The following is a 26,071-nucleotide window of genomic DNA, read 5'->3' on the forward strand; positions in this document are numbered from 1 at the left end:
GATATGTGATGTCAGAAAGACACCGCTGCATGTTAATGTTCAGGCGGCGGGACCCGGCGCAGTGGTTTAGGAGCCCAGGCTCAAAACGGCTCGAGATCTTGAGGTAGAAAAATGCTGTTTTTGAGGACTTGATTAGAAATACAAAACAATGAATAAAAAAAATATATATATTACAGAGGTGTTCCATAGACTCACAGGAATTGTGTAAAAGTGCCCAAATAGTGAAAGAAATAGTAAAATAGTTCCCCTTTAAACACCAAACGGCGTCATATACATTTTGATAACCTTGATTCATAAATAGGTTAACTATGTGACGCTGGATATCATCTAGATACTTTATTTTAATGGTTCGCTACATCTGATATAAGGGGGGTTTGGTCCGTTGTAATTGTTTTGATAAACTATTGAACGTCCACTAAGGCTGGGGAGATTAACGCTAGCTCTGTTTAATGATCTATGATTTTTATGCAAGTCATTGTGTTGGGCCATGACTGGGACCTCCGGAGATTCTTTTTTATTATGTTTTCCCTGTGTGTGTACAATTGTATTGGACTTCGAGATCTATTGACATTTCGAGCACGTTCCTGTTGTTGACATATTGGAGGCGTCGGTCAGACATAATGGAACATTACAGAAGATACTAGAATATCAGACGAGCTGCTGCACAGCGGCCTCTCCGGATACGATAGGGTTAATGGCACTATTATTAGAATGAAATAGAATATTCTAGAACTTTAACATGCGTTCTGTGACTACACACACGGCATAGGTCACCTCCGGAGGAAACAGTCTTCACAGCGGAACATCGCCCACCCCTGGCCTGGTGGACGTACTGCATATACATATTTAAACCTCCTTCTTTTCTTTTGCAATAGCTCCATTGCCTTTCCTTTCTATTTCTTCTAGGTGTTTAAACTTAGCCAAGTTCTTTTAAGGTTTAAGTAAATGTACTCTACTCTTTGAGGCTTCTTTTATTTAGTTCCAATGCTTTTCCTTTCTATTTCTACAGTGTGTTTAAACTTAGCCAAGTTCGTATAAGGTTTAAGTGAATGTACTCTAATCTTTGAGGCATCTTTTATTTTTATATCTCCTTTTTTATTTAACGGGAGAGTGGCCAAGCCACTGAGGATAATCTACTAATGGTAGAATTGATAGTTTTAGACCCTATAGCAAATTGCATAGGGGAGTTATGGTTGAATTGCTCGATATGGGGATACTGGTTGTGTATTTTAAAGGGTGGGAGGGGGGTGGGAATAGGGGATTAAATGTATGTTTATTTTATATGTTTGTTTTTATGCTCAAGCTCGGTTCTCAACAGGACCTTAACAGTTGGATATATATCGATAGGTTATGACTATAACCAAGTTCTGTTAATAATGGTGACGCTCGGCATCACTCTCTGCACAGTACCTCGCTTGTGCACGCGCACTGAATAAAGACCCCACAAGTGTACCTTTATATCCCAATATTCGTCTGACCACACCCCTATCAGCTTACCTACATAAGCAGGGGTGGGGCCACACACTCGCCTCCTTCCCAAGCTTTCACCACAAGGTGAGATCAAGGGCAGCAGCGGCGTCTGATGCTGAGCGTCACCATTATTAACAGAACTTGGTTATAGTCATAACCTATCGATACCCTACAAAAAGGCCCTACAAACGGACTGAGCCCCCAATTCGTCACAAACAGGTAATTTATGACAAATAGGGAGTCCACACGTGATAATAATTTAACAAAGATGATTTATTTAAACCTATCTAAATCCTAATCTAAACAAACAAAAGCATAAGCACATGAACAATGGAATGTTTTGTATTAGAATCAGTGGTGAGTGCAGTGTGTGGATGAGTGAGTAAGTATGCTGTGGTGTGTGTTTGGTGTAAGTATCAAAGTCAAAGGGGAGGAGGCACTGAACCCATACACACTCAATAATCGAATTGAATCGAATACACACACAATAGAGTAGGACTCCTTTTTGAGGTTCCACTCACCTTGACAATCTGAGGAGGAGGCTCTGCACTCTGAGGAGGCTCCCTCACATGGAAGGAGAGTCCTAACTCACAGAAGGCCCGAATAGGAGCTTCGTGAGGAGGAGCCCTGACCACCCCCCGAAACAGATCCATCATATGGACCCGAACAGCTCACGGAAGTCCTACCAACAGAGACGTACACAGTGACGTACTCTATGGCAGGGGAATTTCTGCAGTGCACACGCCCAATATTCCAGGGCGTGGGACCAGGAAACTCCCCCCCCCCCCCCCCCCCCCCTCTTACCCTGTAACGTGCCGAACAGCAACGTGACAGGAACCTTGAAGGACAGGAGGTTTTAACCCCTGCCCATCAAAGAAGGGGAGAAAAGGATTACCAGTTCACCCCTTTACGACCCCACACCCATGATACGATGTAATGACAAAAAAGAGTATGACAAAGTCATATTCTGCTACATGAAGTGTCTTTTTAACAGCTTCACACAGCTCATGTGCTAACCTGCTATCTGATTTTTACTAAGGAAAAAACACAGAATAGAGAGGGCCCCCTTAAGAGCCCCGGTACCAGACTTACACATGTGCTTCTGTGGCCAACCCAACCCAGCTGTAGGTCACCCGACACACACAACCCATTATCACCTACAAAAAATGGCAAAAAACACTCTACAGAGGAACGCCGTTTTTCATAATGAGAATACATAATTTTCGATTAGTATCGGCCACAGGCCTTGCTAAGCACACACGAAAAGTGACCAAACAATCTTTTCTTTTAGGAAAATATAGTTTCTCAAGCAGTTCTAGCACAACCCCAGCAATCAAGCTAAGGGTTACATCGTATCCCTACCACACAGTGCACAATATATTGTAACAACACGTCTGAGAGGAGGGTGAAGAAGTCCCCAGGGAACCGGGGGGAAAACACCCCTCCTACTTTACCCTTAATACGGCCAGTTAAACAGGTAAACCTGTTAATATGTGAACACACTGTCCATTGTCATTACAGGCTGAGAAAAGAATTCATTCTTTACTCATATGTCACTAAGCATAGCTTTATAGGTTAGTTTAACCCCCTTAGTTGTGAGTACACGGTACATGAACACATGATGTTTCTCAACACAACAAACCAGATAATTTTCACATCTGTAACAAACAACCCGATTTGCATGGAGAAGCTAAATACCAGTGACAAGACAATTCACACATAACTCGCATCGTATCCTAAATGTAGTGCAGCAACACTCGTTTTGGAAAACATCGTTATTCACAAAACATTTAGAAGGGAAAGAAAGAAGAAGTGTTCAAGGTCTGGTCAAGACCCTTCCTACCGTGAGCGCAGATCAAGCGAAACTGCAGTCTCTAACAAGGCACCGACAGTAACACAGCATCCCTGTGTTGTCGACATGGGCAGCGTCGCCGCTCCATCCCGCCGCTACGGTTCCCCTTGTTGACGCAGTCCTCGCCGGCCGGCCTCAGGGTAGGTTCGACTAACATCCTCTGTCAAAGATGACGTCGTAGTCAGAGTGTTTAAAGCATGTTATAGTCTCAGAACGTTCAACAGTGTAGCATTAAGCTAACGGCCACTCTCGGCCGATAGCAGCAAGCTAACGTTACCTATCCTAGTGACACAACAGGCTAGCGCCTGCAGCTAACAGCTGACTGGCTAACAGGTAGGCCACAACTAGCACGCAAGCTAAACAGCTATCACCTGAACTTGTAAACAACGATATAACAAGCCACACTCAGACAGGCCGCCGTTCTGAAACCCTCCTCACCTTTTAAGAGAGAAGAGAAACGAGATGTTAACAGTTTTACAACAGTGATTTTACCATCCGGCGGAGCCAGCACAAGTCCCATCTGGGCTGTAGCCGACTTGAACATGGATTTTCCGATAACGATCATCCATGCCCACATTTCCTCGTTTAGGGTATACTCTCATTTGCATATGAAAGACGGGGCCTATACGGTGACAGAGAAGTACCCACGCTTCCAGAGATCCTGGGATCACCAGTTCTACTGGTCGTGGCCCACTAGTTGCTATAATGGGCTTCAAACCAAGATCCTCCGCCGTCGCCTAAAAAGGCTGAACAAAGGACCCTAATCTAGACGACAGAGTACAGCAACTTGCAATGGGCCTGGTCTACAAGATACACTATACGACCGGGGTGCCCATGTACATGTCAAAATACTTCCCAAAGGTCAGTGAATACCACAACCACTACACCAGAGGAAGCTCAACAAATCATGTTAAACCCAGATTCGGCTCAAACAAGGGACTAAACACGTTTCGCAATTATGCCACAACAATGTGGAACGCCCTACCCAAAGCTGTAAAGGAATGTGAATCCCTGCCCACATTCAAAACCGCCCTTAAAGAGCACCTACGGGAGGCTGCAATTCGAAACTGGCCACCGTAAATGCCCAAAACCCCCACCACCTCCTAATAGACAGTCTCCTCCCCACCGCATGTATATATTCCCTCCCCGCCGTATGTATATTCCCCTCCCACCCACCCACCCCCTCCTAATGTACAGTCCCCTCCCCATCATATGTATATACTCTGTCAGGATCTAGGGGTAACAGTACTGTATATTTGAATACCGCCTATGTCACAAATGTATCAGTACTAAATACCTATATGTCCCTATGCCATAAATGTCATGTATGTTATGTATGTCATAAATGTCTATATGAATTGAAAATGGGGGACCCTGATGGAAACAAGACAAACGTCTTTCTCAGGTCTGCATCCCCTTAACAATTGTATGTATTGAGCCGTACTGTATTGTACCCATTCTGCAATCTGTTAAATAAAGTTTTCATTCATTCATTCATTCATCTGGGGCCGGTTTTCGTAAACATTGTCAGCTAGCCCCCATAGCACTAACAGACAAGTGGAGCTCGCAAGCAAACATTACTCACCAAACCTGGAACCCACCGCTTCTCACAACAGAGGCGCGTCCTACAGTCCAGCTGTGTCGCTGGAGGGTTTCACCCCAACCAGCCGCAGCAAGGAGGACTGCAGTTGGGAGGCATGTAGCGGCGTGAACTCCCAATACGAAAAAACCGGCGGAGGTGTAGAATGATCACCATCTTCCAGACACTCCAGTACGAAGACAATATCGCCGTATTTTCTCGAATATAGTGAGAGAGAAAATAAAGATATGATGTCAACGTATCTCTTGTTTTCCAACTTTCTCCTACTAACAACCTCGTCAAGTGGGGATCTACCAGGCACTTCCTTGTGGTGAAAGCGAAGAAGGAGGCGAGTGTGTGGCCCCACCCCTGCTTATGTAGGTAAGCTGATAGGGGTGTGGTCAGACGAATATTGGGATATAAAGGTACACTTGTGGGGTCTTTATTCAGTGCGCGTGCACGAGCAAGGTACTGTGCAGAGAGTGATGCCGAGCGGAGCCATTATGATACAGAACTATTATGAATTGCTACTCCAGACGAATTACACACAGGAATACTGCAACCTGTTTAGACTATGGCTAATTTAAATATCTTGATTTGGAATACAGGGGGTCTCAATATACAACATAAACGCAAAAGCGTGCTTACATGGATGAAAAGACAACAGGTTGATGTGGCTCTTTTAAGTGAAACGCACCTTTTATTGGCTGACAATGTAAAGCTGGCGGATAAAATATATCAAAACATAAGCTACTCATCTTTTGGCACTAAATCCTGTGGTGTAGCTATAGTAGTGAAACGGAAGTTGAATATTAAATTGTTGGACGTATGGTCTGATGCAGATGGCAGAGTTACTATTGCTAAAATAGATTACTGTAACAGAAAAATCACTTTGGTAGCGGCTTACGCCCCTAATCTTTACGACGCTAACTTCTACGCTTCACTCACTAGAGCGATGTTAGATCTCCCTGGGTATTCATTTATAATTGGTGCGGATTTTAATGCCATCTGGGATCCCTCGATTGATACATCTAGTCTCACCACATCCTATGACCAGAAACAGGCCTCTACTGCACTACAGGCCTGGGCCAAGGATACAGGAGTAAATGATTTGTGGCGATCGCTCAATCCAACGGCGCGAGAGTACTCCTTTTTCTCAGCAAGACACAGGACATTTTCTAGAATAGATCTATTTGATAGCTTTGACGTTGAATTGGGGCCCATTGCACTGTCAGATCACAACTATTTACTCCTAAAGGGCTCATTCAGTAGAATGACATCCCGAGCCCCAAGATGGCGCTTTAACTCGACACTGTTCGAAACAATGAATTCAATCTACAATTCAAAAATAAACTCAGTGAATTCCTGCAGATTAATGCGTGTTCGGTACAAGACCCCAGAACGTTATGGAGATCGGTAAAGGGTTTTATCAAGGAAAACACTACTGTCTTTGCCTCCAACCTCCGCAAGAAACGTCAATCCAAATTGGTAGAGCTGGAAGTGCTTCACTCTTCGTTGTTCTCCTCTTTACAACGCAACTACTCGTGTCAACTGGAGTCTCAAATTAAAGTGTTGAAAAAGGAGATTAACTCCATCTTAAGACAACAATCTGAATTTCAAATACGCAGAACAAGACAACATTATTACTTTCACGGTTCTAAACCTAGTCACCTACTAGCTATGAAGATACGAGCCAGTGAACAATTTGCTGATATCCCTGCCATTAAGGACCAACAGGGGCTTGTTATTACAGACCCCAAAAAAATCAATGAGACTTTCCGTACGTTTTACTCCAACCTGTACAAGTCAGAAGTGATCTTGGATCATAATAAACTGGATACATTTCTAGATCAAATTAACTTACCTAAACTTTCAAAGGAAGACGCTAAATGGTTAGATGCACCTATTACACTAGAGGAACTTAGGGAGGCTATATCTGAATTGCAAAATGGTAAAGCCCCTGGCTGGGATGGCATTCCACCCGAACTGTACCTCTCATGTTGGGATGTAATTGGACCACTATTACTGGATATGATTTTATACTCAGTCAAAGAGGGGAACTTCTCCAGGGATGTCAATATGGCACTCATATCTATCCTACTTTTTAAAATATAAAGACCCCACAGAATGCGGTAGTTATAGACCCTTAAGCCTCCTCGGAACCGATCTCAAACTGTACGCTAAGGTACTAGCCATCCAACTTCAAAAACATATGACATCTTTAGTTCACCCTGATCAGACAGGCTTCATAAGAGGCCACCTGATCACGGATAATATTAGACGGTTACTGCATGTGATAGATTCCAGCAAGGATGCCGCGCCTCCTACAGCTGTATTATCCTTGGATGCGATGAAGGCCTTTGACAGGTTGGAATGGTCTTATTTATGGGTAGTACTTGGAAGGATGGGGTTAGGAGAGGGGTTCATTAATATGATCAAAGTACTATATACAGATACATCGGCCATGATTTTAACAGGTAAATTCTGCTCCCCACACTTTCCTGTGTCACGCTCGTCTAGACAGGGTTGTCCTCTTAGTCCCGGACAATTTGCTCTATCCCTAGAGCATTTGGCACAGTACATAAGACAATCCCAGTCCATAGTGCCGATCTCAATTAAGGGAACACAGCATCACATTAGCTTATATGCGGACGATGTATTATTGTTCATGCAAAACCCTACCACCTCCCTACCTCATCTTCTCAAAGTAATAGATGATTTTGGCAATCTATCGGGATTTAAGATAAACTGGCCAAAATCGGCCTTCCTTCCACTCAATGTGACTGCGAAGGCTACCATCCTCCCAGCAAATATACCCATGGTAGAACACTTTAGATGTCTTGGAGTTGAAATATTCCCCACTATATGCCAAACTGTGAAGTATAATTATTCCGGATTCTTAGATAGGATCACAAATGACTTCGGCAGGTGGTCAAAATTTAAAAACTCATTACAGGCCCGAGCATCAATAGTTAAGATGGATGTCTTACCCAGAATAAACGTTTTCAGCTCGATGTTGCCGTTGCCCCTGTTGGTTACTGGCAAAAATTACACTCCGCTGCATATAAATTCATTTGGAACAACAAACCTCCACGAATAAAAAGATTCACTGCACAGACAAATAAAGCCGATGGGGGTTTAGCATTTCCAGACTTCAACTATTATTTTAAAGCGTTCTCTTTAAGACCACTGATCACCTGGTTTGATTCTCAAGCATCTGTATCCTGGAGACCATTAGAGGAGAACATAGTGGCACCACATAGAATGCAGGATATAGTGTACACCAACTTATCAATTAAGCAATGCAACTCGAGATTTGGCCCTCTTATTACACATGTGATCCGGATATGGCGTGACACACAGAAAAAGTGTACAAACCACCATAAATGGCACAGTCATTCTCCCCTATTTAATAACAATGTACTCCTTATTGCACAACAACCTATCAGATTTCCTAAATGGGAAAAGAAAGGCATACATACATTGGGGGATATCTTCGATGACCATGGTTTCTGCAGTTATCAAGATATATCTAACAAATTTAACCTCACCAGCTCCACTAATTTTTTCTATCTACAATTAAGAGCAGCTTTAAAGGCTCACAGAGTCCCATTAAAGATTCCACTTGAGCACCACAGATTTTACAAATAATTTTATGAAAATGAGACATCGAGAGGCTTTGTCTCTGACTTTTATCGTCACTTACTTACGTGTAAGTAACATAATATCCTTACGTTACTTACGTGATATCCTTCCCCTAGACTCGGTTTGGAGGAAGGATATCCCAAACTTGGAAGTAGATTTTGATTGGGATGAATTCTGGGTAAACGTTCGGCTATCATCACGCAACCCGGATCACCAACAGATTAACCTTAATTTTGTTCATAGGACTCACCTGACACCTAGACGTTTGCACCTAATGGGGCTCAGACAATACCTATACTGCCTTCTGTATTGTTGTTGAATGATGTTTCTCAGTTATCAACATCTGTACATGTAAAAAGACTAATTTTGTCCGGTCTTATGGCTGCCAAAAAGTTGATAGCGTCACGCTGGATTCAACCGGATAAAATGTGCCGGAAGGTATGGGTTCTTACCTATCTCGATGTGATTTATCTAGAGATATCTACTGCACGAATTTTAGGTGTTAATGAAGCCAGCATAGCAATCTGGTTAGCTGTGGTGGAGAAGATAAAGGGAAGCATATGAACTTGTAATTTCTGATGTTAAATGGAATAGTGGATGTATAGTCCAAGAGGGGGTCCTGAGGGGGGGGTGGAGGGGGAGGGAAGGGGAAGGAAAGAGTGAGGAAGAGCGAGCAAGAGCACATGTATTGTATTGTATTTATTATTTTTATGTCTTTTAATCTACATTTATTTTGATTTAATTACTGGACTGTCATTATGGTTATTATTATTTCTGTCATTGTCCTGTGATTTATCATAGATTTTTACTGTTAATGTATTGTTTGTCTAGTTTTATGTTAAAAAAGGGAAAATAAAAAACATTTGTTCAAAAAAAAATTATTATTATATATATATTTTTTTTAAAGTTAATCATGAGTTAAAAAAAATTGTGGCATTAATAGAATCGTGCGTTAACGCGTTATTACCGTGTTAACTTTGACAGCCTTAGTTTTATTATATTAGGTGGTATTGACCTGATTGTTAATGTGCAATGATATATAGTATGAATAAGCATTATAGGATATCTGTGTGAGCACAAATGACCTGCATTCATGAAGTATAATGAAAAGCCTAGTGAAAAAGAGGCAATGGGTGATTATTAGGTTACATATTATTTTTCAATGGACTCCCAGCGAACCACTTACATGAAATTATAGCTAAACCTTTATGATGTATTGAAAAGAGAACAACAAAATCAATATGCTGTTTGTTTTGATTTTACTTACTTACTTACTTACTTACTTACTTACTTACTTACTTACTTACTTACTTACTTACTTACTTACTTACTTACTTACTTACTCACTTACTCACTTACTCACTTACATACTTACTTACTGAGAAAAAATAAACACTGTACAAAATAAAATTAACTGACTTGATTTGTCTCGCTTGACTTTTTTAGCTAGGGACTCGACTTTACTTGAAGGTTAAGACTTGAGACTTGAAGGTTAAGACTTGAAGGTTAAGATTTGAGACTTGAAGGTTAACACCTGAGACTTGAATGTTAAGACTTGAAGGTTAAGACTTGAGACTTGAAGGTTAAGACCTGAGACTTGAAGGTTAAGACTTGAAGGTTAAGACCTGAGACTTGAAGGTTAAGACCTGAGACTTGAAGGTTAAGACCTGAGACTTGAAGGCTAACACCTGAGACTTGAAGGTTAAGACCTGAGACTTGAAGGTTAAGACCTGAGACTTGAAGGTTAAGACTTGAAGGTTAAGACCTGAGACTTGAAGGTTAAGACTTGAAGGTTAAGACCTGAGATTTGAATGTTAAGAGCTGAGACTTGAAGGTTAAGACTTGAAGGTTAAGACCTGAGACTTGAAGGTTAATACCTGAGACTTGAAGGTTAAGACTTGAGGGTTAAGACCTGAGACTTGAAGGTTAAGATTTGAAGGTTAAGACCTGAGACTTGAAGGTTAAGACCTGAGACTTGAAGGTTAAGACTTGAAGGTTAAGACCTGAGACTTGAAGGTTAAGACTTGAAGGTTAAGACCTGAGACTTGAAGGTTAAGACCTGAGACTTGAAGGTTAAGACTTGAAGGTTAAGACCTGAGATTTGAAGGTTAAGACCTGAGACTTGAAGGTTAAGACTTGAAGGTTAAGACCTGAGACTTGAAGGTTAAGACCTGAGACTTGAAGGTTAAGACCTGAGACTTGAAGGTTAAGACCTGAGACTTGAAGGTTAAGACTTGAAGGTTAAGACCTGAGACTTGAAGGTTAAGACCTGAGACTTGAAGGCTAACACCTGAGACTTGAAGGTTAAGACCTGATACTTGAAGGCTAACACCTGAGACTTGCTTGTGACGTGTCCTCCCACCCCATCCCTCAGGCCACAGGACGCTGTACATCGGCGTCCACGTCCCCCGGGGGAGCACCCGCAGCCACAGCCACCGCAGCCAGCGCAGGAGGTCTCTGCTACCTCCACACGGACCCCGGAGCAAGAGGAGGAACAGGAGCCGGCGGGAATCCACCTTGGTGGAGGGCAGAGAAGAGTCTCCCACCTTCGGTACCGGCCTCCTGTCAACAGGCTTTTAATCACAGCAGTGTTTTGAATGGAGTCGTGCTTTTGTACATTTTAATCTCTACTTGGGAATATTGCTCCCTCTTTGTTGTGGCCTATGTCAATTAATCTAGATGGCAGCATGTTGCCTGCTGTAATTACAGTAGCAGTAGAATTATCTTCATTAAGTACAGTCTGATCAAATTATTTACTTACTCATTTACTTACTTACTTATTTACTTACTTACATACTTATTTACTTACTTACTAATTAGTGTGGGTGGCCAGAGCGTTCGCGCCCCATACACGTGAAAGGTATCAAAACGACCGGCTTGCCTATGGCAACATCACTATTCGGACTCGGAAAGTTTCACCGCACCGTTTGGCTACGAATCGACTTTAAACGGGAACATTTCGGTCCCATTGGAAATGCATTGCAAGTTAGAGTGTGGCTGCTGGAATACATTTTTTTCCACTACCTTGGGTAAATTGCGAGAGTGATCTCAATTTTGGACGTAGAAAAAAAACAAACACATCAAAACGATGACACGGCTGTCAGCTCGCTCGCAAAAGAAAAATAAATGGAATTGGACATTTCTATCTCAACTGACGACCATTTGTTTGAAGGTTCTCTTCCCCATAGACCGCAATGTAATCCCACTCTAGGAATCCGATGATTTTTTAGCTTTTTTCCCCTTCTGTTCCGATCGCCACCGACGCCACAATTGTCGAAGGAATGCCACAATATCGCACACAACCCTTCGCCTACTCGTTTAAGTGCTCACGTGCGCGTCACAACGCTTCATCTCATATAGTTTTCTTTTAATCAACGTGACAATGCAGTCATGCATCTGCCTCCATAGACATGCATTGGATGGAAAGTGCAAGTCATTATGATTGCATCACCTGTGTGGCTCATGGCTCATGATTGGTTCAGCCTAACAGCTGTGAGGCTCATGGCTCATAGCTCAGCTGACCTGCCAATGACCTCATCCACTTAACCCTTCATTGCCCCTCTGTGTTGCAGTACTGAATTGCTGGACAGCGCCCTCTGTCTTGCGGGTTGTGTCATTGTACTCAGTAGGGATATTCTCTTTCATTGGTCGATGTTGACCACCTTTCATTGGTCGATGTTGACCACTCCCCCGATCCTTAGACCACGCCCACTTAGGCCACACCCCCTCAGTGTATCTCTTGAACCGCTTGTCGTAGAGACTTGCGGGTTGTTCCATTGTACTCGGTAGGGATATCCTCTTCCATTGGTCGATGTTGACCACTCCCCCGATCCTTAGACCACGCCCCCTTAGGCCACACCCCCTCAGTGTATCTCTTGAACCGTTTGTCGTAGAGACTTGCGGATTGTGCCATTGTACTCGGTAGGGATATCCTCTTTCATTGGTCGATGTTGACCACTCCCCTGATCATTAGACCACGCCCCCTAGGCCACACCCCCTTAGTCCCGAACAATTCGGAAAACTCAGAAAAGTCTGAAAACTCGGAAAAATCCGAAAACTCTGAAAAATTCAAAAACATTTAAAAGCTCGGAAAAGTCCGCAAAATTTCAAAAAACTCGGAAAAGTCCAAACAATTTCTAAAACTTGGAAAAGTCCGAAAAATGGCAAAAACACAGAAAAGTCAGAACATTTTCTAAAACTGAAAAGTCCGAAAGATTTCTAAAACTCGGAAAAGTCCGAAAATGTTCACATGGTCTTCAAATGGTCTATGTTGACCACTCCCCCGATCCTTAGGCCGTGCCCCCTTTTTGTATCCTTTGAACCGTTTATCATAGAGACTCACGAGAGACCCTCTCCCGTTGGCCGGCGGTGCACAGGCGTCACCCACACTTTCACAATTTCCCCCGCGCGGAATTGTCTAGTTTACTTTTCTTATTTACTTACTTACTTACTAATTTACTTACTTACTCACTTACTTACTTACTTATTTACTTACTTACTTATTTACTTAGAGCCACGACATTCAGGTACCCACTGAGACAATTATAATGTTAATATAATGCAGTAAGGCATTCTGTATTGCTTCAAATGTTTATTCTCCTGTATTGTTTCTGGGTTGTCTTTCATATTAGTCACAGTATATTCTCTGAAATTTACCACTTTTCAATATCGAGGAGCCATGTCCTCTGCAGCCCCCACTAAACTACTAACTGACCCCGTGTCCACAGACACCCCGTCCCAGAGAGTGCAGTTCCTGCTGGGCACAGAGGACGACGACGAGGAGCACATCCCCCACGACCTGTTCACCGAGCTGGACGAGATCTGTCCGAGGGACGGGGAGGATCCTGAGTGGAGGGAGAGCGCCAGGTACCGTACTGTTCATTAATCATCCCCTTCAGTACCAGGTACTGTACTGTACTGTTCATTAATCATCCCCTTCAGTACCAGGTACTGAACTGTTCATTAATCATCCCCTTCAGTACCAGGTACTGTACTGTTCATTACTCATCCCCTTCAGTACCAGGTACTGTACTGTTCATTAATCATCCCCTTCAGTACCAGGTACTGAACTGTTCATTAATCATCCCCTTCAGTACCATGTACCGTACTGTTCATTAATCATCCCCTTCAGTACCAGGTACTGAACTGTTCATTAATCATCCCCTTCAGTACCAGGTACTGTACTGTTCATTAATCATGTGGTAGTCTACACCCTCCCCAGACCGACAGTAAGGCAGCATGTGGTAGTCTACACCCTCCCCAGACTGACAGTAGGGCAGCATGTGGTAGTCTACACCTTCCCCAGACCGACAGTAGGGCAGCATGTGGTAGTCTACACCCTCCCCAGACTGACAGTAGGGCAGCATGTGGTAGTCTACACCCTCCCCAGACCGACAGTAGGGCAGCATGTGGTAGTCTACACCCTCCCCAGACTGACAGTAGGGCAGCATGTGGTAGTCTACACCTTCCCCAGACCGACAGTAGGGCAGCATGTGGTAGTCTACACCTTCCCCAGACTGACTGTTAGGTTTTAAAGTTCAGACTGGAGCCACAAACCACCAGGAGAAGATGGGTTGCAATCAAATATCCATTTTATTTTGCTGGATAATGATTATATGATGTTTTCAAGACAAAAACAAATTCATTATCATGCCAGATAATACAAACATAAACATGGCCTTTAGATCATAGTATATCATTTAGGTATTTAAAGTATATTATTTGAGTAATAATTAGCCACAGATTTGGGAACTTCATAAAGTAAACAAAATCAAAATATACATATAAACAATACAAATGCATCTGTTCTTAACACTTTGAGTGCCACGCCGGGTTTTCCTTTTTACCCCCTGAATGCCACCATCGGCGCCAATGTTAACGTTAATATCGCCTAATCTATGTTTTAAATTATGTGTCTAATCTGCCCATCGCATTATCAAAGACTATTTTCCAGTCAGTGCTGTCGAGGCAGATTGGTTTTTTATCGCGTCATTTCCGTTTTAGAGCATTTAGAAAAGCACCCGTTTTCAGATAAAAAACAGCCCATTCTGGACCATTCTATGAAAATCGTCTTTTACTGGAATATTCCACAACGTTGATATTCGTCGGCCTTTTTATGAATCGTTTTCAAATAAACGCTAGATGATCAATATTATACGTGCACGCAAGCACATTCGGGCCGCGCACGGATAATCGCCACGTTGATTTCCTCTCTGACTTTTACAGTGAAACCGAAAGAGTCCATTTCACAAAACAGCTTATAACTTCATCAAAATTAGTCTGATTATCCTAACACTGATAACATAGAGTCCTTACCTGACATCAGATGGTATCCAACTGGTATATTCCAATTCCTGATCACCATTCGAAAAAATCGATAAGTGTATGGATCCAACGCGATACAGTAGAACTCCATGATCAGCGGGTCTCAGACGCTCCAGAATGAACTGTGGTAACCCCGGCTGGATCAGTGAACTGGAAAATGTGGAGTACCGGATTTTTTTCCCCATCCATTTTCATTGAGTCCATTCCAAAATCCCTTATGTCATCTGGGAGACGATAGGGGGCGCTTTTTTCCACAATGATCGCCGGCGCCGCTCGGGTATACTCGGGTAGGCTCGGGTGATGCAATATGATTTCAGATCGCTAAAAAAGAAAAAAATCCCGGGAAATCTCGTGAGTGGCTTTCAACTAGGGCTGGGCGATATGACGATATTATATAAATATCGGGTACAGTTCATTAACGATACACTTTTTTAACGTATCGTGGATATCGTGATGTTTTGCCCAAGAGGATTGTGTCGCGTCAATCTGGTCCACCCCGTTCAAACTTTTGAACAACGCCGCTCCCACACACACACTACTGCATCAAAGTTAGTTAGTACTTATGATTAACAAAGGCATTCGTTTTGTGGCATCAACATTATATAGTTACACGTTATATAGTTACACATCAGCGTATTTACCCAAACATAGCAACGTCCGATGACGACATAGATAGCAAGCGTTACTGTTCATATCTCAGTCCGTGCCGAGTTGTGCGTGCCCATTCTGCGGTCTGTTAATAAAGTTTTCAATCAGACAGATGTATGGAAAGGCTTTTATTATAACATTTGTTGCAGTAAAATCATTATGCCTCGTTGTCATGCTGCGGTGCGCTAGTAATCACTCGTCGGCTGCGGTGAGCTGTTGTTGTTGTCGTTGAGCTGAGCTCTCGTTAAAATCAAGGAGGGCATTCAGGAAGTAAAAAAAGAATAGCGCTGCTTGCCGATTGGTGCTAAGAACAGCAGGGCGGGTACAAGCGAATGATTGAATGAATGAAAACGTTATTAACGATTGCAGAATGGGTACAATACAGTACAGCTCAATACAACAACAGTGGACTGACTGGAGGATGAAGACCAGAAAAAGACTTTCGGCTTTTTTACATAAGGGTCCTCCATTTTCAATTCATCAAAACATTTAGAGACATACAAATATACAGTAGTTTCATAAAAATGCTAAAATCCTATTGATTGATTTAAAACTTTATTAACATATTGCAGAATGGGTACAGTACAGCTCAATACATACAATTGTTAAGGGGATGCAGACCAGCGAAAGACTTTCGTCTTGTTTACATCAGGGTCCCCCATTTTCAATTCATCATATTTCATATCTAAATCATATAATATCTCATTGCTAAATATATGCAATATATAATCTAATAATCCAATAATTTAAATCTAATATATAATATAAAAATGCTAAATGCATGGGTATTTTATTTTGTCTTTAATGTTAGCTTGCAAACTCAAATACTGTCTTGGTAAGCCTCATAATGAATTGTTTGGGGAAAAAAAGAAAAACATCGTGATGCGTATCGTGTATCGCCGAAAGGTCAGAAAATATCGTGATATCATATTTAGGCCATATCGCCCAGCCCTACTTTCAACCACCTATAAATAAACCTGAGATATCTCGTGTGCGGCACGCAAAGTGTTAAACATAGTAAGGAAAACACTGGGACTTACATTAAACAAAGTTCAACAGACGCATGGCAGACATCGGGCAACACACAGCAAACTCACAGGCCTGCTGTGTATGTGTTGGAGACAAAGGGAGAATGAGAGAGAGAGAGTCCTGGGTGTAATGAGAGGAAGTGAGGTCAGTACTACCACAGGTGCCACTGAACACCAGTGTTGGGCAAGTTACTTTAAAAAAGTAACTAGTTACAGTTACTAGTTACTTCTTCCAAAAAGTAACTAAATTAATTACTCAGTTACAAATTATAAAAGTAACTAGTTACTTCAGAAAGTAACTATTGCGTTACTTTCAAGATTTTTTTTTACATAAACAACATACACAAATCTAAACTATTTTAATGTTGCTGTGGGACAAAGTGAGACTAGCCTCCAATCAAATGCCATGTAGGCTATGTAGATATTATAATTACTATGTTTATATAGTGGATCATACAAATACAAACAGAATAGATGTTTTGGAACTTTTGATATGTATTGCCCCTCAACAGGCCACAACTGGGCAACATTAAATTATGCTTGTTAAGCACTATACCAAAAATAAATAACAAATATATACTGATTGATTGAACATTTTAATTAACAGATTTCAGAATGGGTACAATACAGTACGGCTCAATACACACAATTGTTAAGGGGATGCAGACCAGAGAAAGAGTTTCATCTTGTTTACATCAGGGTCCCCCATTTTCAATTCATGACATTTATGACGAAAGTCTTTCTCTGGTCTGCATCCCCTTAACAATTGTATGTATTGAGCTGTACTGTACTGTACCCATTCTGCAATCTGTTAATAAACTTTTCAATCAATCAATCAATGACATACACAACATACAGATATAAGAATCTAATCGAATCATCTAAACTAATCTAATCATTACATTTAAGACATGCATGACATACAGAGATATATATATCTCTGAGCACCTGAAGCCTGTGCTATTAAACCAGGAAGTGCAGCACTGTTGATAAGGCTGTCAGCACTGCAGTAGAGCCACTCAGTGCCCTGTGCTGCAAAGAGTGAACACAAAACGCTCATGGACCCGGGGTCTCATGTTGACTGAGTCGCTTGTGTTGTTCGTTGGATTCGTTAGCTCAAAACGTACACTACACGGACCGCGGTCTCATGCTGACTGATCAGTGATCGCTTGTCTTGTTGCGCTGTGTGTCAGACTCTGGATGCTTTAGACACCCGCCCACCTCCACCTCTGATTGGCTTACCATGACATTGTATTCAACCTCAGCCAATCGTCAGCATGTATGCTTGGCTCGCGCATTGTCCACTAAACAAAGAAGAACATATTATTGCCTCTCGGCGCAGAGATATGTCTGATGAAAGAAACAGGTTCATTCATAGTAACGCGCCGCATTTTTTTGTAGTAACGGTAACGACGTTATTAAGATTTGAAGAGTAATCCGTTAGATTACTCGTTACTGAAAAAACGAATGCCGTTAGTAACAAAGTTACTTATAGTGCCGTTATTCCCATCACTGCTGAACACCTTGTGGTGGTGTCTCCTTGAGGAGCGGAGGGGAAGTGTACCTTGCAGTTTGTCACAGCCGCACCCGGATTTGTGCAGCAAATACGTTTATTTGGTTTCCTCTGTGATTTCAGGGAGTGGGATTAGTCTGGAAACAGGGCGTATGTATTCTCGACCTTGGATAATTACTTTAGTGGTGCAAACCTTTCCATCCTTTCCGGGGTATAGGTTTCAGTTATTCTTCCAATCGGCCATGATGCTCGAGGGAGTTGAGGATCAACTATCATTACAACCTGACCTGAATCCAAGTTCTCCTTGTCAGTCTCCCATTTTTGCCTGGCTTGAAGGTTTGGCAGGTAGAATTTGATAAAGGCTGACCAAAACTGATCAGCCAAGATCTGACTGTGACGCCACCTTCTTTTGCCAAGGAGTTCACTTGAGCAATAGATTGCCTGGGGAAGAGAGGAGTCAGGCTGCCCCATCAACAACAAGTTTGGTGTGACAGGGTCAGCAAGGTCAGAGGAGATGTATGCTAGGGGTTTTGAGTTCAGAATACCTTCCACTTCAATCAGGACTGTGTGCAGGACTGTTTCTGTTGTTGGTTGGTTTCCTAGAACAACACGGAGGGCCATCTTTATGGATTTGATCTCTCGTTCCCAGCTTCCACCGAAATGTGGGGCAGATGGAGGATTGAATTGGAAGTTGACTTGTGTACGAGCTAATTGAAGTTTCAAGTCTGGTGCCATGGCCTGAAAGGCATTCCTCAGCTCTGCCTCACCTGCTTTGAAATTAGTCCCACAATCAGAAAGAAGTTCAAAGGGTTTACCTCTGCGTGAGACAAACCTTCTGAAGGCCATTAAGAATGTATCTGCGTCCATACGGTCAAGCAGCTCAATATGTATACACCGTGTTGTTAAGCACTTAAAGAGTAGTCCCCATCTCTTCTCTGTGCGGCGACCAATTTTGACAGTGAAAGGCCCAAAACAGTCTATGCCTGTGGACCAGAATGGGGGCTTAAACAGTCTAAGACGGGCTGGAGGAAGGTCTGCCATTTTGGGAATGACTGGATTTGCTCTCCATCTCTGACAGTCTCGACATTGGTGCTGATGTTGACGAATGGCTTGGCGACCGCGCAGGATCCAGTACCTGCGTCTCAGTTCCCCAAGAATGCGCTCACAACCTGGGTGGAGCAGTTTCTCATCATAATGTTTAATAATGAGTTTGGTTATGGGATGTTTAAGGTCCAATATAATCGGATGGATGCTGTACTGGTCGAGGGACTCAGCAGCCCTTCGAAGTCGACCTCCCACTCTAATGAGACCAAGATCCGGGTCATATTCAGGAGACAGGGGGAGTAGTTTGCTACTTCTTGGAATGTATTTGTTTGTTTTGAGGGCATTGAACTCCTCAGGAAAACACTCGGATTGGGCCCTTTGCAGGAGATACTTCTCTGAGTTTATATAGCATTGGGCCAAGTTTGAGTTGTGATCTGCCGCGCCATGAAGCATATTATTTGTTTCCTCTATGAGATCATCCCAGCTGCTGTACTTGTTCGGATCAGGGAGGTTTGTGTTAGATGTCACTGTGCCACAGAACATTGACTTCCTAAATTCCTCCACAGGTTCTGATCCAGCAAGCACAGCTGGATTGGCTGGCCAGCATTCGATATGCATCAAGAGGAATGGAGGGCCTTGATGCCATCTGTGTGGCTGAGAAAGTTCAAGGAGGGTTTTACCCTGTGTCAAATCATCAGCTGGATTGCTCTTTGAGTCGACATATCTCCAGCTCTTTATGTCGGTCAGTGTCTGAATCTCAGCTACTCTTGTGCCAACAAACACCTTGTAGCGACATGAGTCGGATGTTAGCCATGATAAGACAGTTGTAGAATCTGTCCAGAGGGTCACTGACTGTAGTGGGATAGTGAGTTCAGAACTGAGGAGGTTAGCCAGTTGTGCACCTGATAGGGCTGCACACAATTCAAGACGAGGGATGGATAACTGGCGTTTAGGGGCTACACAGGACCTGGCCATGATGAAGCTGACATGGGTGTGTTGATGTTTATCTGTGGTCTGAAGGTAGGCAACAGCACCGTAGACACGCTCTGAGGCATCACAGAAAACATGCAGGTGGGATTCTGAAATGGCTGCATTGATCGAGGGGGGTAGATAACAGAGAGGAAAGTGAATGTCAGGGAGATTCTGCAGTTCCAATTCCCATGCTTGCCATTTCTCCAACAAGCTTTCCGTTCTAATGACGTTATCCCATCCTCTTTCCTGCTTCCATAGATCCTGCACTACAATTTTTGCCCGAGCTGTGAAAGGAGTCAAATAGCCCAGGGGGTCATATTGGCTTGCCAGTACCTTGTAAATGTTCCTCATTGTAGGCTGCTGGTAGATAATGGACTTGTTCTTGTAACTCAGTATGTCAGTAGAGCAGTTCCATTTGAGGCCTAGTGTCAGCTCTTTGGGGTCTCCATTCTCTGATAGCCACAGTTCACTGGTTTTGGACTTTGCATCTGGTGGCAGATGGTATATTACAGCTGGGTCGTTGCTAGCCCATTGTCTGATGTCAAACCCACCATCAGCAAGGAGGGGTCTCATTTTGTCAATGAGGGCCTTGGCTTCATGAGAGGAAATGAGACTTTGGAGGCAGTTATCAACATAGAAACAATGTTGGACAGAGTTAAGGATCTCCTCATTGCCATCAGAATGATCTTGGACATGCCTTTGAACTGCATAAGTGGCACAGCATGGGCTACACGTTGTTCCAAAGGGCAACACTTGCCATTCAAAAACAGTGGGTTCCTGGTCCGGCTGCATCCCTCTCCATATAAAACGCAGTAATGCTTTGTCATCGTTTAGAAGGCGCACCTGATGGAACATACCTTTAATGTCTCCACAAATGGCAATGGCATGTTGACGGAATCTGAGCAGGACCCCAAGGAGAGAAGGACCCAGTGTTGGGCCAGGCAGAAGACATTTGTTCAGATTTTGTCCCATGTATTCAAAGGAACAGTCGAATACAACTCTGTGCTTATTGTTGTGTTCAACAATGTGATGTGGGAAATACCAGGTTTCATGTGATCGGTCCACCTGGTCACTGGGAATCCTTTGAACATAGCCAGACTGCACAAGCTTATCCAGTTTCTCTTGGTATTTATCAGACAGTTTGGGATCTTTGGACAGGCGTCTTTCTGTAGCACAGAGACGGGGCAAGACAGCTTCCTTTGGAGCTTTAAAGACAGGAGTGTTAGGAGCTCTTAGCAGCGGAGTGGCATAGCGCATTACACCATCTATCTCTACTCTAACTGTCTTAGAATGAAGTAGATAGAGAGCTAGCTTGTCTTGTTTTGACCTTGTGGCTGTTTTCTCATTCACGTAGGGCAAGGTGTCAATCTGCCAGTCTTTCCACATTACGAAGCAATTCACTCTTGAAACAGGTTTGAGTGAAAGACAGAGTGTGATGATGGGCTTGAATTAAGCTGGTTGGCCCTTGGAGAGCCCATCCCAGTCTGGTATGTATGGCCAATGGGCCACCGGGGGGCCCCATTAGAACTGGCTCCGTGGCTGTAATGAGATGGGCATAATCTGAGCCAATGAGGACAAGAGGGCATGCATGATCGATAGACGGCAATGGAACATCTCTGAGATGGTGATACTGCTCTTGTAGCTGTTTCACAGGGTGTGTGTGTTCCGACAGTCCTAGATTGCCTGCAGTGAATGCACCATTGATCAAATGCCTTTCTGTTGGCTTGTTGGCGCGACCCGAGTCAGTCGCCGTGGGTTTTGCTCAGCAACGAATGTGCACATTTTTAGTTATTATGTTTGTTTTTACTACTTTTTTTATCGAAACATCACTGGCGGAGACGTCATATGACCGCCAGTCACTTATTGACCTAAACTCCGGACTCAAAGAGGAGTTTAGAGACACTTTATCATGCCAAGTCTGGCTAACGGAGATCAGGCGGGACAAAGACAACGAGGGGGACAGAGGCGGCAGGACAAAGAAGAAACACAGAGGAAAGATGAGCGGGATCAGATTAAGACTAAGAAGATCTGCTTACCGTCCGGCTATTCCATCTATCTTCCTGGCGAATGCACGTTCGCTAGAGAGTAAGATGGATGATTTACGAGCACGGGTCCAATTCCAGCGAGAGATGGACTGCAATATCCTGTGTTTCACGAAGACCTGGTTGAAACCAGCGACTCCGGACCACAGCATCTCTCCCTCCGACTTCTTTACCGTCTTCAGAGCGGAGCGTACAGAGGCCTCCGGGAAGAGCATCGGCGGGGGTGTCTGTCTTATGACCAACAACGGCTGGACTAGCCCTAAGGAGGTACAGGTACTCTCCCGTTCATGCTCCCCTGACATGGAACACCTCTCGATCCAATGTCGCCCCTTCCATCTTCCATGTGAGTTCACTGCAGTAATCATGACTGCAGTATACATCCCTCCCCAAGCGAACACAGGTTCTGATCCAGCAAGCACAGCTGGATTGGCTGGCCAGCATTCGATATGCATCAAGAGGAATGGAGGGCCTTGATGCCATCTGTGTGGCTGAGAAAGTTCAAGGAGGGTTTTACCCTGTGTCAAATCATCAGCTGGATTGCTCTTTGAGTCGACATATCTCCAGCTCTTTGTGTCGGTCAGTGTCTGAATCTCAGCTACTCTTGTGCCAACAAACACCTTGTAGCGACATGAGTCGGATGTTAGCCATGATAAGACAGTTGTAGAATCTGTCCAGAGGGTCACTGACTGTAGTGGGATAGTGAGTTCAGAACTGAGGAGGTTAGCCAGTTGTGCACCTGATAGGGCTGCACACAATTCAAGACGAGGGATGGATAACTGGCGTTTAGGGGCTACACGGGACCTGGCCATGATGAAGCTGACATGGGTGTGTTGATGTTTATCTGTGGTCTGAAGGTAGGCAACAGCACCGTAGACACGCTCTGAGGCATCACAGAAAACATGCAGGTGGGATTCTGAAATGGCTGCATTGATCGAGGGGGGTAGATACAGTAACAGCGAGGAAAGTGAATGTCAGGGAGATTCTGCAGTTCCAATTCCCATGCTTGCCATTTCTCCAACAAGCTTTCCGTTCTAATGACGTTATCCCATCCTCTTTCCTGCTTCCATAGATCCTGCACTATAATTTTTGCCCGAGCTGTGAAAGGAGTCAAATAGCCCAGGGGGTCATATTGGCTTGCCAGTACCTTGTAAATGTTCCTCATTGTAGGCTGCTGGTAGATAATGGACTTGTTCTTGTAACTCAGTATGTCAGTAGAGCAGTTCCATTTGAGGCCTAGTGTCAGCTCTTTGGGGTCTCCATTCTCTGATAGCCACAGTTCACTGGTTTTGGACTTTGCATCTGGTGGCAGATGGTATATTACAGCTGGGTCGTTGCTAGCCCATTGTCTGATGTCAAACCCACCATCAGCAAGGAGGGGTCTCATTTTGTCAATGAGGGCCTTGGCTTCATGAGAGGAAATGAGACTTTGGAGGCAGTTATCAACATAGAAACAATGTTGGACAGAGTTAAGGATCTCCTCATTGCCACCAGAATGATCTTGGACATGCCTTTGAACTGCATAAGTGGCACAGCATGGGCTACACGTTGTTCCAAAGGGCAACACTTGCCATTCAAAAACAGTGGGTTCCTGGTCCGGCTGCATCCCTCTCCATATAAAAAGCAGTAATGCTTTGTCATCGTTTAGAAGGCGCACCTGATGGAACATACCTTTAATGTCTCCACAAATGGCAATGGCATGTTGACGGAATCTGAGCAGGACCCCAAGGAGAGAAGGACCCAGTGTTGGGCCAGGCAGAAGACATTTGTTCAGATTTTGTCCCATGTATTCAAAGGAACAGTCGAATACAACTCTGTGCTTATTGTTGTGTTCAACAATGTGATGTGGGAAATACCAGGTTTCATGTGATCGGTCCACCTGGTCACTGGGAATCCTTTGAACATAGCCAGACTGCACAAGCTTATCCAGTTTCTCTTGGTATTTATCAGACAGTTTGGGATCTTTGGACAGGCGTCTTTCTGTAGCACAGAGACGGGGCAAGACAGCTTCCTTTGGAGCTTTAAAGACAGGAGTGTTAGGAGCTCTTAGCAGCGGAGTGGCATAGCTCATTACACCATCTATCTCTACTCTAACTGTCTTAGAATGAAGTAGATAGAGAGCTAGCTTGTCTTGTTTTGACCTTGTGGCTGTTTTCTCATTCACGTAGGGCAAGGTGTCAATCTGCCAGTCTTTCCACATTACGAAGCAATTCACTCTTGAAACAGGTTTGAGTGAAAGACAGAGTGTGATGATGGGCTTGAATTAAGCTGGTTGGCCCTTGGAGAGCCCATCCCAGTCTGGTATGTATGGCCAATGGGCCACCGGGGGGCCCCATTAGAACTGGCTCCGTGGCTGTAATGAGATGGGCATAATCTGAGCCAATGAGGACAAGAGGGCATGCATGATCGATAGACAGCAATGGAACATCTCTGAGATGGTGATACTGCTCTTGTAGCTGTTTCACAGGGTGTGTGTGTTCCGACAGTCCTAGATTGCCTGCAGTGAATGCACCATTGATCAAATGCCTTTCTGTTGGCTTGTTGGCGCGACCCGAGTCAGTCGCCGTGGGTTTTGCTCAGCAACGAATGTGCACATTTTTAGTTATTATGTTTGTTTTTACTACTTTTTTTATCGAAACATCACTGGCGGAGACGTCATACAACCGCCAGTCACTTATTGACCTAAACTCCGGACTCAAAGAGGAGTTTAGAGACACTTTATCATGCCAAGACTGGCTAACGGAGATCAGGCGGGACAAAGACAACGAGGGGGACAGAGGCGGCAGGACAAAGAAGAAACACAGAGGAAAGAGGAGCGGGATCAGATTAAGACTAAGAAGATCTGCTTACCGTCCGGCTATTCCATCTATCTTCCTGGCGAATGCACGTTCGCTAGAGAGTAAGATGGATGATTTACGAGCACGGGTCCAATTCCAGCGAGAGATGAAGGACTGCAATATCCTGTGTTTCACGAAGACCTGGTTGAAACCAGCGACTCCGGACCACAGCATCTCTCCCTCCGACTCCTTTACCGTCTTCAGAGCTGAGCGTACAGAGGCCTCCGGGAAGAGCATCGGCGGGGGTGTCTGTCTTATGACCAACAACGGCTGGACTAGCCCTAATGAGGTACAGGTACTCTCCTGTTCATGCTCCCCTGACATGGAACACCTCTCGATCCAATGTCGCCCCTTCCATCTTCCACGTGAGTTCACTGCAGTAATCATGACTGCAGTATACATCCCTCCCCAAGCGAACGTCGCGAGGGCGCTGGCGGAGCTACACGGTCATCTAAACACACATCAGATCAAACATCCAGACGCGGCCATGATCGTAGCCGGGGATTTCAACCAGGCGAATTTGAAAAAAGTCATGCCGTCTTTCTTTCAACACATCGTCTGCTCCACAAGAGGGGGAAATACACTCGATCACTGCTACACCACGTTCAGAGCCGGATACAAGGCTGTACCGGCTCCACCATTAGCGGGAGCGACGAACACGTCGGATCATGCCGCCATTACCCTGGTGCCGGCATACAAACAAAGATCATGTGACGCCGTCGTGTCACGTGAGGTAAAAAGATGGACCGACCAATCAGAGGCCATGCTTCAGGACGCACTCGATGACGTCGACTGGGGAATGTTCGAGGGAAGCGCCAGTGACGTCAGCGAGTTCACAGACACCGTTGTGAGCTTCATAACAACACTCGCTGAGAGTATTGTCCCCACAAAGAAGGCGAGGGTGTTCCCGAACCAGAAACCATGGGTGGACAGTACTATCAGAGCAGCCCTGAACTCTCGCACCAATGCTTATAACCTTGGCAGAGAGTCAGGAAACATGGAAGAGTACAAGACAACAGTCTACACTCTGCGCAAGGCTGTTAAACTTGCAAAAAAGACATGCTGACAAGATGGAGGCACAAATGGCACAGAATGACACAAGAGGCTTATGACAGGGACT

The 26,071-nt window shown here is 44.0% G+C and overlaps 1 protein-coding gene across 1 annotated transcript in view; it reads left to right on the forward strand.

Annotated features, from left to right (window-relative positions):
* slc4a10b (solute carrier family 4 member 10b) overlaps window positions 1–26,071 on the forward strand; it is a gene marked incomplete at both ends in the record, with an annotated part of 308,140 nt that overhangs the window by 71,895 nt on the left and 210,174 nt on the right. The window contains 2 exons of the mRNA XM_084311423.1: window positions 10,921–11,097; window positions 13,274–13,412. Of these exons, the coding sequence (XP_084167549.1) occupies window positions 10,921–11,097; window positions 13,274–13,412 (316 nt within the window). The remainder of the gene's footprint in view (window positions 1–10,920; window positions 11,098–13,273; window positions 13,413–26,071) is intronic.

Source organism: Notolepis coatsorum, assembly GCF_963971535.1.
Source record: "Notolepis coatsorum genome assembly, chromosome: 3".
In the NCBI taxonomy this organism is placed as follows: Eukaryota; Metazoa; Chordata; class Actinopteri; order Aulopiformes; family Paralepididae; genus Notolepis; species Notolepis coatsorum.